A 20,171-nucleotide genomic window follows, 5' to 3' on the forward strand; every position below is an offset into this window, starting at 1 on the left:
AATGTGTTACGAAGAACTAGACATGTGTAAGCATCAGGCAAACGATAACTATTGTTCTTGTTTTTTTGTAGACCTCCATATTTTTATTGTTTTTCTTCTTAATGGGAAACAACTCTGGTCATCAATTTGATACACATAGATCAGCCTTTAAAAAGATTGTAGCTTTTAATTAAGTTTACATTTTGTCTGTATATTCTTACTACATTCAGTAATTACTTTTATGTTGGTTTATGGTGTATATTGTACATTTCCTTTGTGTTGTCAGGTTATCAAAACATTTCTTTCAAATTGTTTGTCCATACAAGATTTCTTATTATTTGTCATTCGATCTTTAAAACACATTGGCGACATTTATATTAATATTTCTTTTGAAAAATATTTTCTGGTTAATGGATTTCAAAGTCAATATGATCATTCTGCAGAATTTTTTTACATGTACTATGCATTTCTATACCTGTAAATCCATTTGATTATTTGTCATTTATTAATTAATAATCCAAATTACTACATAAGGGCAATTCTCAATTCTAAATATTTCTTATATTTTCCTGTTTGAAAGAAATCCTCACTGCTGTGTAATACTGGCCTTTGGATTTTACGGAAACTATATTTTTGGTACCGTAGTATGTTGGTAAAACCACGGAACCAAAATTTTGTTTCCTATGATTATTATATCAAGTATGACCATTCAACAGAACCTAAAAACAGTTTCCGGTGGGTTCTTCTGATCACAAGGCACAGAACTGAAAAAGTGTTTCCTGTGAAATTTAAAATCTATGGCTTGTAATATTTCAGGAGGATGATATCTTGGACATGATAGCTGAGTGTGAAGCCGACGAGAAAGAGGGTAAAGTGTTTACTGGAGCTGGGACACGCCCACGTCTACCAAAGGTAACAAAAGTTAAATGTTAAAGGTGTTTGTTTTTTTAACAATGCCAGTAGAGCACATTGATTTATCAATCATCGGCTGTTGGATGTTAAACATTTGGTAAATTTGACATAATCTTAGAGAGGAAACCTGCTACATTTTTCCATTAGTAGGAGGGGGATCTTATATATGCACCATCCCACAGACAGGATAGGACATACCAGTTGTGGTGCAGTGGCTGGAATGAGAAATAGCCCAATGGGCCCACAGTGGAATTGATACAAAGTTATAGCCACCAATGAACATGCTTTTTAATATGTTTATACACTGGTGGCACCTAAGTCTGCGCACCTAAGCATTTGTGTTATACTTTAAAGTTAAAATCTTTCTTTAAAATAATTTGTTTCACTGCCATAGTACAATGGAACAATAAATGTGTTACTACTGAAAGTTATTTTAATTTAAAAAAAATTTAAATCAAGTAATGAGCACGTTTTTAATGACACCCCCCTGTACTTACTTGCCTGCATGATGGCACATAAGTCTGCGCAGCAAACATTAAAACAACCACTTCTGTAAGAAGATAATTACTGAACCCTGATTTCTACAATTCTGCAGCCACTGATGAGTATGCCCGAGTGTGGCGTCACGGCACAGGATGATGAAGAGGATGACGATGACGAGGCCAGTGAGAATTTCTCTCCTCCGCTCACCGCCAACAGTGGCCGCCACGCGTCATTCTCGCCGACGTCGCGATCACGGTCGCAGTCGCTGTCATCCGTACAACGTGCGGACGGACACAGCAGTCAGAAAAGCCCAGGGTCACAGCCAAACTCAGACAACGTGAAAACGGCTCTGCGGTCGGGAAGCAATACGTCAGATGAAACCAACTTAGAACAGCACGCTCAAGGGTCAAGGTCAAGGTCACACAGCCGAATGAGCACAACGCAGCATTCTGCGACAGTTTTGCAGAAATCGGTAAATGTAGAATTAAAAAAAAATATATATAGTGAAACCCCTCTAAACTGGACACCCTTGGCACCAAGACAAATGTCCGGTTTAAGAGGGATCCGGTTTACAGAGGTTAAGTTTTGTCCTGTTGTTTAAAAAAGGACTGTAAAACGTCCGATTTTGAGGGAATTCCAGTTTACAGAGGGTCCAGTCTTGAGAAGTATCTGTTCAATTTAATGGCACCATATAGTCTTGGTCTTTAGGATGTCTTGTCCCAACAAATATCTTTCTCATCAAAATGCAAGCTTTGTAGAATCAGTTTTAAAAGAAAGATGCATTTAACCAATTATGATATGACAATATTCAGTGTTATGTAATAAATATGCTGGAACCTTCATGAATTTTGCTAAATTCTGTGTACTTTTTTAATTCAGTAATACCTTTCTTTTACATTGTTCATTATTTTTTTAAGAAATTTTCTTTAAAGCTAGATTTACTTGAATGCACAAATCATGTGTTTGAGTTTGATTCTCAAATCACTGCTGCCTGTGTATTAAATTTTACAAACAATGAACTGGTGAGATGTATAAAGCAAACATTGTTTTCTATCTTTCAGGACGATAACATCCTGTTGTCGATGGTGAAGGAAAGAGAGGAGGAACTCACCCACAAAACTCTAAACGCTTTGAATGAAATGAGAATCAAATTCCCAGGAAAGACTGACCAAGAAGCAGACATCTTGTTGGACAAAGTAAGTTGAAATTATTGTGTTTGTCTTAGAATAAGTTAAGTTTGTTTGTTTTGTTTAACGACACCACTAGAGCACATTGATTTATTAATCATCGGCTATTGGATGTCAAACATTTGGTAATTTTGACATTTAGTCCCCGCTATATTTTTCCATTAGTAGTTAGGGATCTTTTATGTGCACCATCCCACAGACAGGTTAGCACATACCATGGCCTTTGATATACCAGCTGTGGTCCTCTGGCTGGAATAAGAAATAGCCCAATGGGCCTACAGACGGGGATCGATCCTAGACCGACCACACATCGAGCTAATGTTTTACCACTGGGCTACGTCCCGCCCCATGCCTTAGAATGTGCACATGCACACTCACATTGTAAGGATGTCGTATTTTACCACTGGGCTACGTCCCGCCCCATGCCTTAGAATGTGCACATGCACACTCACATTGTAAGGATGTCGTATTTTACCACTGGGCTACGTCCTGCCCCATGCCTTAGAATGTGCACATGCACACTCACATTGTAAGGATGTCGTATTTTACCACTGGGCTACGTCCTGCCCCATGCCTTAGAATGTGCACATGCACACTCACATTGTAAGGATGTCATATTTTACCACTGGGCTACGTCCCGCCCCATGCCTTAGAATATGTACATGCACACTCACATTGTAAGGATGTCGTATTTTACCACTGGGCTATGTTCCGCCCCATGCCTTAGAATATGCACATGCACACTCACATTGTAAGGATGTCGTATTTTACCACTGGGCTACGTCCCGCCCCATGCCTTAGAATATGTACATGCACACTCACATTGTAAGGATGTCGTATTTTACCACTGGGCTACGTCCCGCCCCATGCCTTAGAATATGCACATGCACACTCACATTGTAAGGATGTCGTATTTTACCGCTGGGCTACGTCCCGCCCCATGCCTTAGAATATGCACATGCACACTCACATTGTAAGGATGTCGTATTTTACCGCTGGGCTATGTCCCGCCCCATGCCTTAGAATATGTACATGCACACTCACATTGTAAGGATGTCGTATTTTACCACTGGGCTACGTCCCGCCCCATACCTTAGAATATGTACATGCACACTCACATTGTAAGGATGTCGTATTTTTACTGCTGGGCTAGCTTCCCATATTGTGATAACCATTTTTGTTCCAAATGCTGTGGTCATTGCCAATAAAATGCTGCATTTGTACTTAAGACTTAGACCCATATACATAAATAATCACACTGCTGTAAAAGTGAAATCTGTCATCCATTGTTGACATATATGTATTTCATATCATCTTTCATTGAAATATTTATATTTTATATTATCTATCATTGAAATATTTATATTTCTTATTATCTGTCATTGAAATATTTATATTTCATATTATCTATTAGTGAAATATTTATATTTTATATCATCTATCATTGAAATATTTATATTTCATGTCATCTATCACTGATATATTTATATTTTATATCATCTATCACTGAAATATTTATATTTCATATCATCTATCATAGAAATATTTATATTTCATATTATCTATCATAGAGATATTGATATTTTATATCATCTATCATTGAAATATTTATATTTCATATCATCTATCACTGAAATATTTATATTTCATATTATCTGTCATTGAAATATTTATATTTTTATATCATCTATCATTGAAATATTTGTGTTTCGTGTTATCCAGCATTGTGATATTTGTATCTAATATTATTCAACATTGGAAATTATTTTATTTAGTATCATCCAACATTGAAATATTTGTTTCATTGGAATATTTGTATTTCATATCCAATATTTGTATTTCATGTCATCCAATATTATGTATTTTTTCATTCAATATTTGTATTTCATACCATCCAATATTTGTATTTCATATCATCCCATATTTGTATTTCATATCATCCCATATTTGTAATTCATATCATCCAATATTTGTATCATCCAATGTTTGTATATCATATAATTGAACATTGTGATATTTGTAATTTATAACTACTGTTGTGATAAATGTATGTTGATGTGATTCCTTGAGTTGTGTCGACATCAAATTGAACAATGGATGCTTGTCATTATTTTTTTGTGGCAGCAGTGGCGGTGACATCAGAGTTCGTGTTCAGCCCAGTTTCTCATACATTATATGTCCTAGATCAATGAAACTTGGTTTATATTACTGGGTGTTCATCATTGCATGTTAAATGAAGAGATAGAGAATTTTATTAAATACAAAATGGTTACACAGGACACAAAACATATAACAAATTCAGTTTTTTAAAATTGGGGTGGGTGGGGTCGGGGGGGGGACTTAAGCAACTTAAAGGTGAAGAAAAAAATGTAAGTGTTTCTTGTTTCATTATTTTTAATTGTGTATTAAAATAAATTTTGACATTTATAAAGTAAGGATTTTCATTGTGGTAAAACCAGATTGAAACTTTTGACCAATATAGATATTCCCACAGTGCCAGTTTATTAAATAAAACTTCTCTGATATAATAATTATAATAACTATATAATACCAAGCAGTTATAAAACAGGGATGATGTAAATACAGTGTTCTATGATAGCACAATTTAAATTAATGGAAGCAAATGATACAATAAAAAATCTGAAAAAAGCTATTTATTGTTTGCAGGGCCGTAGCTAGGATTTTTTGTTTGGAGGGGGGTGGGGCAACTGAGTACTTAATAGTCTATAACTCCTTAAATGGTTAAGAAAAGAATTTTCTTTAAGTTTCAATAATTCTTTCTGGATTTTTCCTCCCCCCCCCCCCCCCCCCCCCCCCCCCCCCCCCCCCCCCCCCCCCCCCCCACCCTGCTAGCTACGGCCTTGGTTTAGGCAAACTTTATTTGGAGAACAAAAAATCCTATCAAAAAAATTATTTTCTTAAGAAAGTTAACAAACACAGTCTACAGTTTGTTGTTTTCACTCTGTTCATACTCAAAATCACTAGGATGTTTATTTTCAGGTATGAAGAATGAAATCTTGATATTTGAAGATTTCGCTTGAACAGCAAACAGAAGAGTGAATCATTATGTATTGGACTTAATACAGTTGCAGCCTGAGCAACTTCATAATGTAACTTTGCTGCAAATCATGTCCGAATTCGGTTCATGAATTTGAAGCATTCAAAAGAGTTACATTATATCATTTTACTGTCCATAACCTTGAAGAAGTTGGATTTTGCCGTTGAAATTGTTATGATGATCTATTTAATATTCTGCGGTGAATCTGTGATGATGGAGAAGACATTTCTTTACTGAAACTGGTTTGCTGTAACCCATCCTATAATTCCAGTTGGGTACAGGGTGGGGCATTTTAAAACTTTAATTTGGGGTCATTTATTTAATTAGGGAAGCGAGCCTTAGTAGAATTTCATGAGTTAGGTGAGTTATAGTAAACAGTAACTTTTTGGAGCTTTGTCCAGACTTAATTTAAAAATTAATTATTATTAATCATTATATCACTAATATGCAGAACAAAAATATGTAATAAAATCTGTGAAAAATGTCCTAAACTGTTGATTATTGTTTCTTCATAGAATATAGTTCTTGATAACATGATAATTGATATATGTTTCCTTTATTTATACTAGCTGGTTATGTTAGCTTAGTATATATTATTATTAAACTCAAATTGTATGTGTAGAATTTTTCTGTGGATACACTGTGAATGTACCATGATGAAGAGCACAGATCTGCATAAAGGTGTATAATAATGGAAGAAAGAAAATACAGTTGCTTTATTACATACCATGTGGTGATGAGGCCATTTGTCTGATATGACTCTATACTCAACAAAATGTATACTACTCAAAAGAATTTAAGGGTCAAAAATTTATAACCAAATAAGTTTCAGAGTGTATTAGATTGATGATGTAAACTACACCAAACTTTTTATTTATTGTTCCATATTTACAAAAAAACACAAATAAACGTCACTGTATACAAGAAAGTCACATGACATGCTGTCAAAGTTGAAGGTTGTCAAACATGGATTTTACACATTAGAACATTCGTTTAATAGTGTGTGAATCCACCCCTGGCACGAATACACTCGACACATCGTTGCCTCATGCTGTTGATCAGACGTCTGAAGAACTCTTGGGGAATGGCCTGCCACTCTGCCATAAGAAGTTGACCCAGATCATGAAGGTTGGCCGGAGGGGCATGGTTATCCCGAACTCTCCTGCCTAATTCGTCCCAGGCGTGCTCTATTGGGGCCAAGTCAGGCGAATATGCTGGCCAATCCATCCTGGCGATACCTTGTTGTCTGAGAAAGTCCGTTACCACCCTGGCGTGGTGGGGTCTGGCATTGTCATCCTGCAGAACTGCCCAGCCGCCAATCTGCTGAAGGCCTGGGAGAACCAACGGCTGGATAATCTCATTCAGATAGCGGATTCCATTCAGATTGCCATCCACCACATAGAGGGGGGTCCTGTGGTGGATAGAGATGCCGCCCCACACCATGACGCTGCCACCACCGAACCGGTGACATTGTCTAACGTTAACGTCAGCGAAGAGCTCCCCAGGACGTCTGTAGACACGAACCCGACCGTCGTTGAACTGGAGACTAAACCTGGACTCGTCAGTGAACATCACTCGACCCCACTGAACACGTTGCCACCGCAGATGAAGTGTGCACCAGTGACGTCTGGCCGTTCTGTGACGTGGTAGGAGTGATAGTCGAACAGCCTGGCGACGGCAGCGTAGATTATTGGCTCTCAGACGATTGCATATGGTTTGATCAGACACTCGAGATCCAGTCGCAGTCCGCAGATTGTCACGTAATTGGTGTGCAGTGGTTGTGCGTTGACGTAGAGCCATATTGGTGATGTAGCGGTCCTCTCTATTTGTAGTGCTTCGGGGTCTTCCCGAACGTGGACGATTTCAAACAGAATTCGTTGCTTGGTACCGTTGCCACAGTCGGCCAACGACACTCTGACTGACACCAAGTCTCAGAGCAACATTTCTTTGCGTATTGCCATCCTGAAGCCAAGCAATAGCCCTTCCTCGATCTTCGATAGTCAGTTGACGTCGTACCATTGTCGAATTTGGAGTGTGCACCGTACACGAACGCAAGCTCCAATTATACGGAAATTCAGCATTGGGAACATGGAATACACATGCAAAGCGTGCAAATGAAGCGCTTTGTGAAAAAGCAAGTTATGGGTACTTAGCAGACCTTTCGCTTTCGCCCTAATTTACGTGCAAATGTAAGCATGTTTTCGCCATTAGAACTAGTCGACAGTGTCAATGACAGTGGATTTTAATTCATCTATGGGTTGCTTAGACCCACTTTCGTCAAAATGGAACAATACCATGGGTGACATTATGGTCTAGCTAATATAATTGACATTCAGAAAATAATGTCGAAAATATCGTCTGACTGTTAAAAAATTTTGAGTAGTATATTAAGGGCAGTAGACTTTTAGTAATTCTTTGCTAATATCATTTTTTTTTTAGCAGCATGTTTTGATAACAAATTACTTCTAAACATTGTTTTACTAAAATTTGACCTGTGATAAATGCGAAAATCTGGCACACTATGTGCTGTTTATATATTTATAAAAACTACCGAAATACGCATTTGGTTACGATTCGTTACATGTTCATAACGATACCGATCATTTTGTTTGCTGTAAATTGTTGTTTAAAATCGGTAAATTTAATAACATGCTAAAATATTGACACCTCACAACAGAAGAAGCTGTATCATTATTTTTTGTATACCATATCAGTTTTCATGTCAGAAAGAAATTTTTGGGTATGGCACACAGTTAACAGAGGGTATGGAGGACCTCCCCATAAAGAAAATGGGTTAAGTTTAGGCTTAAGGTTAAGAAAATCATACAGTAATGATAAGAGTAATTAATTTGGTCAAAAAGTTATGTTAAAAAAATTAAATCTGCAAACAAATTTGGGTATGGTGCCATACCCATTTTACCCTCTGACAGAAACTGCATATTGAAAGAAAAATGCCGGAAATATCTTAGTCCTTACTTATTTTGTTGAGTATGTATGTCAGAATGCATGCCACGGTGGAGGATGTAGATCTATAGTGAGTCACTACCATTATGGAAAGGGCTCATATCTTGATTATATTGATGTGTCATTAAACATTCATTCGTTCATTCATCCATCTGTCCATCCATCCATTCATACATCAGTCCATCCATTTATTCATTCTATGTTGTTGATAAATTGTGTAAATTGTTGAATTTTGTTAAACCTTGTACACCCTATTTCTTTTCATTTACATGTACATGTATTTGTATTCTCGGGAAACCAATTCTGACCTGACTAGTTGGTTAAATGATTTTTATTATGTTATTTTAGCTGAATGAAAACTGGAAATTTCACAAACCACGCATTGCATCTTATTGGTTAGTAAAACTGGACTCCATAAAGAGAAGGAAGGTAAGAAAATTTTCAGGTGTTTGATAAACATGTATATAGTTAATGAAATGTTGCATGCATATGAATGAATTAATACTTCTGTGATGTCATAATAATGAGAATAGATAAGTTTCAACTTTAGTCTGTCTCACCAAGCATGTCATTATTCCCTTACCATTCCAACTATAGGTTTTGCCTCTGTCTGCCAGTCTGTCCCACATACAGTTTTCCAGACTTTTACTCCACAATACGTCAAGATCTTGAATTGTAATTGTAGTATGGCTTTATCATGTAGAGTTACATATTAATGTTAACTTCATGGAAATTTCCTCATTTTTGTCAGAGTTATGACTTGAACTTTGGAGATTAAAAAAAATGGTTGGGCTATGTAATGTTTTAACAGTACTCTCAGAATGCTTGTTGAACCAATGTTGTAACACAATTACAATGCTATGTCTCCTATACCGCATGCTCTCATATGGGAAGAACCAAGAGACCACAGTGAACATTATGTTCAGAATCTCATCAAAATTTGCTCTGCAAGTTTTAGAGATAGCTACATAATTCTAAAATGTTAAATGGTAGTTGCTAGTCAGTTTGGAAAATGAATAATAATGAAAGTTTTTTAAACAGTATATTCTCTGGACCAACCTTTGGCTTGTCCAATAGATCTGCCATCAACTGAATTGAATTTGTCAATTTCAGTTGATGGCAGAAAAGTTTGTTTTGTTTAACGACACCATTGGAGCACAAAGATTAATTAGTCATTGGCTATTGGATGTCAAACATTTGGGAATTCTGACTCATAGTCATCAAAGGAAACCCGCAAGGGATCTTTTATATGCACTTTCCCACAAACAGGAAAGCACATACCACGGCCTTTGACCAGATGTAAGGGGCGGGACATAGCCCAATGGTAAAGCGTTTGCTTGATGCACGGTCGGTCTGGGATCGATCCCCGTCGGTGGACCCATTGGGCTATTACTCGTTCCAGCCAGTGCTCCACAACTGGTGTAACAAAGGCCATGGTATGTACTATCCTGTCTGTGAGATGGTGCATATAAAAGATCCCTTGCTGCTATTCAAAAAGAGTAGCCTATGAAGTGGCGACAGCCGGTTTCCTCTCTCAATATCTGTGTGGTCCTTAATCATATATCTGATGTCATATAACCGTAAATAAAATGTGTTGAATGTGTCGTTAAATAAACCATTTCCTTCCTTCCTTGACCAGTTGTGATGCACTGGTTGGAATGAGAAAAACCCAATCAGTCGAATGGATCCACTGAGGTGGTTCTGTCCTGCGACACAAGCACCTCAGGCAAGCACTCAACCGACTGAGCTAAATCCAATGCCTCAGTTGATGGCAGATGCATCAGACTAACATTTGGTATACAGAGTTATGGTCAGTCAATGTTTATTGTGTCTTTTGTATTTGTTTTTAATTTATCGTTTGTAGGTCACAGATATTGTCCGCTCCAATGTGAAGGCTGTTTTACAACGTATCTGGCGCTGTACCGATGCGGAGGACCTACGTTTGTACAGGATCTTCAGTCGAGTCTTCAACCGACTACTCTGGAGTCACGGCCAGGGGCTTTGGAACTGCTTTTCAGCAACAGGGTATGTCGACTGGACGATACAGTGGAGATTTGTTAACTTAAAACTGTTCTGTGAGGGGATTTTGGTTTCTATGGCTACATACACATCATTTGTATGTGCTGGACCCGGGCAGGGGATGGGGTTTGAAATCGCTGTTAGGTGCCCCTATTTTTCTTTCTTACTGTCCTCTACTTTTCAGAATGCTGGAGAACTTTTAATGCAAAATTGCTGTTAAAATATTTTTGTTTAAGGATTACAAATGCATCTCACTGTTTTTTAAAACAATATCTTAATTGAAAAATTAATTCATTTACGAAATATGGATATAAAGTAAAATTATGATAAGATATGTTATATTTATTGGTTACAAAGCCAAAACATAGGTACATCAAATAACTGCTGTCAACCGTAACAAGTGGGATATGATTAAAAGGCATCTGATTGAATAAAGTACTTTTCAGCACAAATGAGATGCATATATTGTCAGTCAGTATGTTGTTGGGTCATTTTATAGGTCAGTTGCTGTGTAACACTGCCAATAAAGTTTTGTAGTGATCTTTATTATTATGTTTTTCCTCCTTTTTCCCAGCAACTCCTGGGAAACAATATTCAGCAAGAGTTCAGAGACCATCAGCGAGTGCGAGATGAACTGCTGTCGCCGCATCGTGCAATTGTGTCGCGATTGTCTGCTCATCGTCTACCAGTTCGCAGCAGAGGCCAAAGGGTCGATGCAGCAACGCCCCGGTGAGGCCGAAGACAGTAACTCGAACCCGAACTCGTAAGTGTTTGATTTACCCCATGGTCTGATGACAAACTGTAGCTTGTCACTGTTAATGGCTGGCTAGCACAGCAGTTAACCTACTAAAGGCAGAGTTGTGCAGATTTATGTGACTTGAAATCTACACTATTTGTACTGAAGGCAGAATTTTGCAGATTTATGTGACTTGAAATCTACACTATTTGTACTAAAGGCAAAGTTTTGCAGATTATGTAACTTGAAATATACACTATTTTTACTGAAGGCAGAATTGTGCAGATTACATAACTTGAAATATACACTATTTGTACTGAAGGCAGAATCGTGCAGATTTATGTGACTTGAGATATACACTATTTGTACTGAAGGCAGAATCGTGCAGATTTATGTGACTTGAAATATACACTATTTGTACTGAAGGCAGAATCGTGCAGATTATGTAACTTAAAATATACACTAGGCCTATTTGTACTGAAGGTAGAATTGTGCAGATTATGTAACTTGAAATATACACTATTTGTACTGAAGATAGAATTGTGCAGATTACGTAACTTAAAATATACACTATTTGTATTGAAGGCAGAATCGTGCAGATTATGTAACTTGAAATATACACTATTTATACTGAAGGCAGAATTGTGCAGATGATGTAACTTGAAATATACACTTTTTGTACTAAAGGCAGAGTCATGCAGGTTATGTGACTTTAACTCGAACCCGAACTCGTAAGTGTTTGATTTACCCCATGGTCTGATGACAAATTGTAGCTTGTCACTGTTAATGGCTGGCTAGCACAGCAGTTAACCTACTAAAGGCAGAGTTGTGCAGATTTATGTGACTTGAAATCTACACTATTTGTACTGAAGGCAGAATTTTGCAGATTTATGGGACTTGAAATCTACACTATTTGTACCAAAGGCAGAGTTTTGCAGATTATGTGACTTAAACTATACACTATATGTACTAAAGGTAGAATTGTGCAGATTATGTAACTTGAAATATACACTATTTGTACTGAAGGCAGAATTGTGCAGATTAGTAACTTGAAATATACACTATTTGTACTGAAGGCAGAATCGTGCAGATTACGTAACTTGAAATATACACTATTTTTACTGAAGGCAGAATTGTGCAGATTACATAACTTGAAATATACACTATTTGTACTGAAGGCAGAATCGTGCAGATTTATGTGACTTGAGATATACACTATTTGTACTGAAGGCAGAATCGTGCAGATTTATGTGACTTGAAATATACACTATTTGTACTGAAGGCAGAATCGTGCAGATTATGTAACTTAAAATATACACTAGGCCTATTTGTACTGAAGGTAGAATTGTGCAGATTATGTAACTTGAAATATACACTATTTGTACTGAAGGTAGAATTGTGCCGATTACGTAACTTAAAATATACACTATTTGTATTGAAGGCAGAATCGTGCAGATTATGTAACTTGAAATATACACTATTTATACTGAAGGCAGAATTGTGCAGATGATGTAACTTGAAATATACACTTTTTGTACTAAAGGCAGAGTCATGCAGATTATATGACTTGAAACAATGATTGAATGAACGAATGCATAAATGAATATTTAACGATACCCCAGCACAAAAATACATATCAATTATTGGGTGTTAAACACAGTTAAGTATATAAAAGTGATTGTTAATATTAAATATAAAGAGCTGTGGAAAAAATACAATTGAATATAAAAATGAAGACAGTATAATTTACAACTTCATATACAAATCAAAATGTTTTTAAAATTTAAAAATTAATTCTGGGTGGAATTTAAAAGCAGAGTTGCCCAGGTGATGTGACTTGAAATATACACTGTTTGTACTAAAGGCAGAGTCACACTGATTATCTGACTTGAAACATACACTATTTATATGTGTCTCTTCAGCTAACACTCACCACCATAAGCCACTTTACCGAAATTTTACATGAAATAACTAAAAATAAACAAACTGATTTTTATATGCCCGTCTATAATGGGTCATATTATGGTATGGTGTTGTCCATCTATACGTCCATCCGTCTGTCTGTTAACGTTTTCTTGTCTGGACCATATCTTGCATACAGATGCATACAGGACCATCAAACCTTACATGTAGGAACAACTTGGGATGATGGTGTGTCGTGTACTATTACTAGGTCACTGTGACCTACTTTTCATTGTCTACTGCACAGAACAGTTAAATCTTGTCCAGACCATATCTTGCATACAGATGCATACATGACCATCAAACCTCACATGTAGGAACAACTTGGGATGGTGGTTTGTCACATACAATTTCTAGATCACTGTGATACAAATAAATCAAATAATTTGTGTGTATTCACATAATTAAAATTGAATCATACCCGTAACATATTCATTAATATGTATGGTTTTCCATCAAATTCCTGACAGGCGTATCATGTACCTCCCTGATACTATGGAGCTGGTTGAATAATGTACTTTTCTGGATAAATTAAACATAAATACATTGTATTTTGGGTCATTATTTTGTCTTTGATAACTCATCAACTATAGCCTATATTGTATTCAGTGAAGTGCATACAGGTGTAGACAGTGTTGAATGACACATACAACATACAGTATTAAAGTAGAGAGCATTAGGATTGGATGAACTACATATAATTAAATAATATATATAATATGTATATTTTTAAATGCAGTCATTGTCAGACTACACTGAAGAAAATAAATATGTTATCATTATTTTTTTTAATTTGATGGGTGCATTAAGTCAGTAAATCAGTATGTAAGTCTGTCTGTCTGTCTAGAAATCATTTAGTTTGTTCGTTTTAAAAATAAGTTAATTGTATTTGTTTTAATTTGCAGATACGGCACTGCAAGAGATGCGAAGACCTCTAACTGGAACCCTCAGACTTTCAGTCAACGCTACTCAAAACTCTATCAAACACGGGCTGAGGGACTGGGCACGTGACCAGCACCCAGCGTTAGAAACAACACAATGATTACCCTCTACAAACTAATAACAAAACAGCACTGCAATAAACACACAAACTGAGAAATAAACTTCAAATAATATGCTTATCAAAATACAAATAACATTTTATTTTCCTTTTCAACTTTACCAGACCTCTAACAAATGACATTTTCCCCAATTGCTATAGACTGGTCCAAACTTGAGAAAATACAAATTAAAAAAATCAACTCATGTTTTAAACATTTAAAACATGGTCTGGATCACCATTATAAAATTTTCTATTTGCTGTTATCTGACCCATATTTCTACCAGGTACATTGTAGGTAGGTCGTAAGTTTTCTATTTTTTAAAACAGATATGGAAACCAGCAAAACCAAAACCTTTGTTAAATTACAACTGAAAAGGTTGATTTTCATATGGTCGACTTCAATGAATTTAGGTATTTTTCATATTAAAAAAAAAATGAAGATAAAATAGTGGTTCATATTAAACCATTTAGAAGTCTAGTGTGTATCTTGATGATGTTATGAAAAAGAAATAGGGCAGTCAGTACATGAAAGCAGTTACCTTTTGTTAAACTATTGGTCTAAAATATTATTGGAGACCTATAATTTGATCAATATTAAGAATTAAAAATTTGTAATATAATTATATATTATATACAATTATTATTATGTAGTTGTAATGACTATAATAAGTGTATCTGTAGTAATTATAAAATTATAGTAATCCCACACATTGTAACAAATAGACTGCACCTGTAAAATGTTTAACAAATGTTACTTCAGGTAACATAATAAAGTAGCATGTACATTATCATAAACCATGAGAAGTTCCCTATAGTGGATGAAAACAGCTGTCGGATGATTTAATAATCTGTTGGTGATTATTGGTTACTCTCCAATTGTATTTTATTACTGTCTTAGTAAAAATATAAATTTGTAACAAAAGCACAACTGAAGTGGCATATTCTGTGATATTGCTGGTCAGATTTGATGTGATGTGTGATGCAAGTAGTAGCTGAGAACTTAAAAGCTAATCAGAAAAATAAATTAAATATAGAAAGACTAATCTAATTAACAGTATAAAAGTTGAGATTATGTTCATGATTATATGCATCAACTTGTCATACCATGAGTGAACAGTTTTGGTATCTGACGAGCAAAAGCAAGTCAGATACCAACACTGTTCACGAGTTTCATAAAAATGGTATGACAGGCAAGCTAGTTTAATATTTTATATATTACAAACCAACTGTAAACAAGCCACAACACAGAAGTAAGCAGATGTCGATAACTACTACAAGGTTTTTTTTCTACGAATTGGGTCAGCAAGTTGTCTATGTCACACAAAAATTTAAACGACATCACAGTGAGCAACAAGATGTCATCGATGTACAGTTTAGATTTTGGTGCGAAGCTTGCATTAATTGTTAGGTAATGAGGTTTTGAAATTCACAATAATGACTGAATTGTATATCAGACCAGCAAAGATTGTGCCGAGTGAATGGGACTGACTAGTTGTGATGCTGACATTTTATACATAGGGCCGTAAAAAAAAGAGTAACAGGTTGACGACATAGTTTTAGCTTTGTACACAATGCGCCCAAATATAATGGCCCATCTTATCGTCATTTCAATTCATGGCCATGTTTTGTAATGGTACACTTTTAAATTATACTATTTTTTACAAACATGGTTAGATATGTTAATAATCTCTGAACAAAACATTTTTAACAGCAATTTTGCACTCAATGTATTCTGGCATTTAGAACAAAGACGCGTCATGCACCCAGTTTATATTATTGAAGGGAGATGCAAAGTGACATCATTCGAATACTGACGTCATTCAAATTAAGAAATGACCCTGCCAGTCTGCATGTGACAATATTACACAAGTTAGATATTGAGTAATTGTTATGACATGAGTAATATCTTACACTGGTGTGTAATAAATCTACATATTGGTCAAAAACGATATATAGTTTCAGGGTAGGAGGTGGGGAGGAGAGGTGCATACTCCTCTTATCTGCCCATAGGAAGACCTGTATCACATGAATTAGTTGTTTTACATAATTGTCCTGTAAAACTGATTCCTTTAAAATTTTGTTTATCTGCAATAATTGTCAGACATGGTTAATAGATTTCAACAACCAGCTAATGAATACATTAAAATGTTATTGCGAAAAATTAATTACTAAATTAAGGGTTAAAATTAATATACAGATATTTTTTGCAAACGTGCTTTAAAATACATGTATACATGTTACCTTGTTTTGTACGTGTTATAATTTATTTGCTTTTTTCCTTCATGTTGGATTTTATTATATTTTTAACTCCATTTTATATAAGGGTGGGTGATTTACACCTTTTCTTAATCTATAAATTTTTATTTGAGAATTATAACATTTTACTTAATCTTTTTTATGTGTTGGTAATTTTTGAAAGGAAATTGAATGTTTAAATTATGGATACCTTCTTGGAAAAGGTTTAATTCTTTGTTTTAAAAAATAATATCATTGCAGGCAAAAAGGATGTAAACCAGGGGCATAGGCTAGGGGGATTCGGGGGGTTCGGATGAAGCAAATAGTCCGCTTTCAGAACTAAAACATACAGGTTTATACATATGAAGTTTCTGGTGGTGCAAAAACAAAATAGAAAAAGGTCCACTTGGTTCATATTCGAACTCCCCAGGTCCAGATCACGCTAAGCCCCTGTAAACCTAGTCATGGGAATTTCGGTTATTTCTATTTTTTCCTCACTTTTAAATCTAGTCCAAGATTTTAGCATCACTGTTACATATGAAGATTTGCTGTGATAAAATTATAACCAAATAGTTTAAAATCTACATATGTCTCTTTCATGTGATGTCTATTTATTGGGACGTTTTTGTATTTATTTCATTGAAGGGATGAAAGGTCTGAAGGTGACATTAAAATGACATCTTACGAGTTTATACTAAATTAATAACCATACCCCCAAAATAAAAAGTTTTTTACTCTTTTTTTTATTTATTAACCCATATATTCAATGTACACTTAATTTGAATTTTAGTGTAACTCGTGGCATTTCATTTTTGGTGACTGGAATGTCAGCAAGTGTTTATAATTTATTATTTATTATATTATCTTACTCATTTGGCTGTTATTAAGAAACTGCTACCAAAGTGTAATAATTATTTACTATTACATGTATTTGTAAATAGAATAATATGTTGTATGAGACACAACGTGAACCTTTGAGGTCATCCATCAAGCCTTTTCAATGAGCTGATCTCTATCAATTGCCTTGTTCCTCTTTTAAAAGATGGTCACATTCGGGTGAGCTTCAAACGACTATATAATTTTATTTATTTATTTGCTGTATGGTCTTGTCACATTCATTTAAGTGGGTGGGGTGGGGGGCAGTGACATGTGGCCCAAGGCCACAAACATTCCCAAAGGGATTCCTCGGATTCTCCAATGTAAAAAATTAAAATAATAAAAAGAACTGTCGCAAAATTTAGGGAGGGGTCTCAGATCTGCCACTATAAAGTATAAAGTATGTGATTGTGCTACTGGTGATCAGAAGCACAGAGTAACTAGACTCAAGTACTTGAAAAACAAATCGGTGATTGGTATAGGAGCTCCTTTATTACACAGAGAATACAGACGTCCGTAATGATAACTGTGTAAGGGGCCATTCACAATAATTGGCTTTTCTTTCTTTTTTAAATTACCCAGCATATTCTTTTTTGCTACCCCTGCCCTCCTAAAAACTTAAATAACATTTTAAGGGATATTTTTTTTATTGAAACTTTTGATTATGAATGACCTCTATGGTTTTAAGAAGTAATTATGTATACATGTATTTATATTTATATTTTTGGAAGGAAGAGAAGCATTTATGTTGGAGCACAACTTTAAGATGTCTTCATCTGTGAAAATATTTGTTATCTTGTTTAGAAGATGTGTAACCAAATAATTTGTAACTGTTAATTTTTTATTTTCTCTACAGACCTAGCAAAGGCAGAACCATAGTAAATATGTTAAACAGTAAGAAATAAAATATTTGTTAAAAAAAAAGTATTGTTTGTGTTGTTTTTGGTGGAGTCTTTTTGTTGTTTTAAAGTTAAAATTTTTGTTAAATGAGGGCTGAGGTGACAGACTTCTGAGAATTGAAAATTTAATTGTGTTGTAAACAGTTATGTCTATGTAAATAATGTCCTAAATTTAATGTGCAAACAAACAAGTACCGTAGGTAATGCAAAATTAGTTTTGGCCTGTGTGTGTGATATATGCAGATCTAAGCAGGTGTGTGTGCAGATCATTGTGTAGGGGGTCTTGACTATTAACAAATGAAGTTTTATGGGGGGGGGGGGGGGGTAGGTCATGTTTCCCCGGAAGATACATTGACAAAATAAAAAATGTTTGGAGCAGGGGTGTTTAGGCCCTCCAAACCTCTCCCTGCTCAGACCCATAGTAACCAGTGAGACTGGGGATGGGAAGGACTGTGCTTCCCCTTCGAGGATGAAAATGTATATTTGTCAAACTATATAAAGATAAACAAATGGTTTGTGTGTGGCCCCCCCCCCGGGGGCACTGGCTGGGGTGGGGTGAAAACGGACCCACCTTATGTGAACACTTTACCGACAGCTATATATAGACTGTGGGCTCACTATAGCCCCCCCCCCCCCCCTGGGATTTTTCAAGATGAGTATATCTTTGAAGCCTATCCATAGACCTGTTCAAATCAGCTTGTCTGCGGGCAATCTGTTGGTGGGTGTGCCTGTAGGGCACGTTTGAGTGTAGGCACCCTATTTATTTTTAACAGGGCAAATGTCTGATCAAGGTGAATGTTCCACATAATTTTAAAAAATATTTGAAAATAATTCTGGACTATATCACTGCTTTTACTTTAAAGCTGGGTTACTGGTGAATGTATTCCACCAAAAAAAAAAAAAAATTGGCATCTGACTAAGCATAGTGAGTCGATGAATTTCAAATGTCCTGAGTATTACAAACTATATGAAAAACTGCATGGCAATATTGAAGTTAACATTCAGACATATTTTGAACAGGTTTAAGACCAAATTATGAATCCTATTCATGCTAAATTACATGTTTATAACAACAAACCACAAAGCAGTGCAATATATATGGTATGGATATAGTACCGGGGTATACTCGCCAGCAAAAGTTACACAGTTCCCGATATATTTAATTCTCTATGTACATGTTTATATATACATACCGTACCTAAAACATTCTGATCCTTTTATTATTGTATTGTATTTAATATCTGAAGGCAGCATTACTTAAATATGGTGTAGTACATGCTATCTAAACCATTCACATGGATATTTTGAATATTTTTTATATTACACACAAGTCTTACAAACATAAAAAGTGAATTTACATACCATTCTAGGCAAGTCTGCATAACATATACAATTTATCTATCTCACAAAAGTTCATCTTACAATAGCTATTTTTGTTGTTGCTTTTTGTAATATTTTAGAATTGCAGTTCTATTTATATTATGCTTAACTTATGTTTTGGTGTATATAATTGATATCTACATAGAATATTGTCATCAGGCAAATATCTAGCACTATAAAAATCTAACTTTCATTCCCAATTCTCAATCATTTTATGTGACCCAAATATAATATATGCGAAGTTTACAATTTTCTATTTCTACATCCTTCCTTTTATTCTATAAAGTAGATGTTAATAACAATTACAAAATAATATAATATGAGGTATGAATAATTATATACTTCTCAAAATAAGTTACTAGTAAGCAATGCCAGAAATGTATTAATTTCTATGTATACACATACTTAGGATTGCCTGAAGCTTTTATTATTAAAAAAA

At 35.3% G+C, this 20,171-nt stretch overlaps 1 protein-coding gene across 2 annotated transcripts in view; it reads left to right on the top strand.

Annotated features, from left to right (window-relative positions):
• LOC121375051 (tubulin polyglutamylase TTLL7-like) overlaps positions 1–18,377 on the top strand; it is a 45,229-nt gene extending 26,852 nt beyond the window's left edge. The window contains exons 12-18 of one of the 2 annotated variants that reach the window (XM_041502266.1): positions 796–891; positions 1,487–1,846; positions 2,436–2,570; positions 8,932–9,012; positions 10,448–10,608; positions 11,177–11,365; positions 14,206–18,377. In XM_041502266.1, the coding sequence (XP_041358200.1) occupies positions 796–891; positions 1,487–1,846; positions 2,436–2,570; positions 8,932–9,012; positions 10,448–10,608; positions 11,177–11,365; positions 14,206–14,311 (1,128 nt within the window). In that variant the 3' untranslated portion in view covers positions 14,312–18,377. Of the gene's footprint in view, positions 1–795; positions 892–1,486; positions 1,847–2,435; positions 2,571–5,561; positions 6,106–8,931; positions 9,013–10,447; positions 10,609–11,176; positions 11,366–14,205 lie in introns of those variants that run through there. The other variant, XM_041502268.1, reaches the window with a different exon arrangement.
• Positions 18,378–20,171: the final 1,794 nt, after the last annotated feature.

The sequence above is a fragment of the Gigantopelta aegis genome, chromosome 6 (genome assembly GCF_016097555.1).
Source record: "Gigantopelta aegis isolate Gae_Host chromosome 6, Gae_host_genome, whole genome shotgun sequence".
NCBI lineage: Eukaryota > Metazoa > Mollusca > Gastropoda > Neomphalida > Peltospiridae > Gigantopelta > Gigantopelta aegis.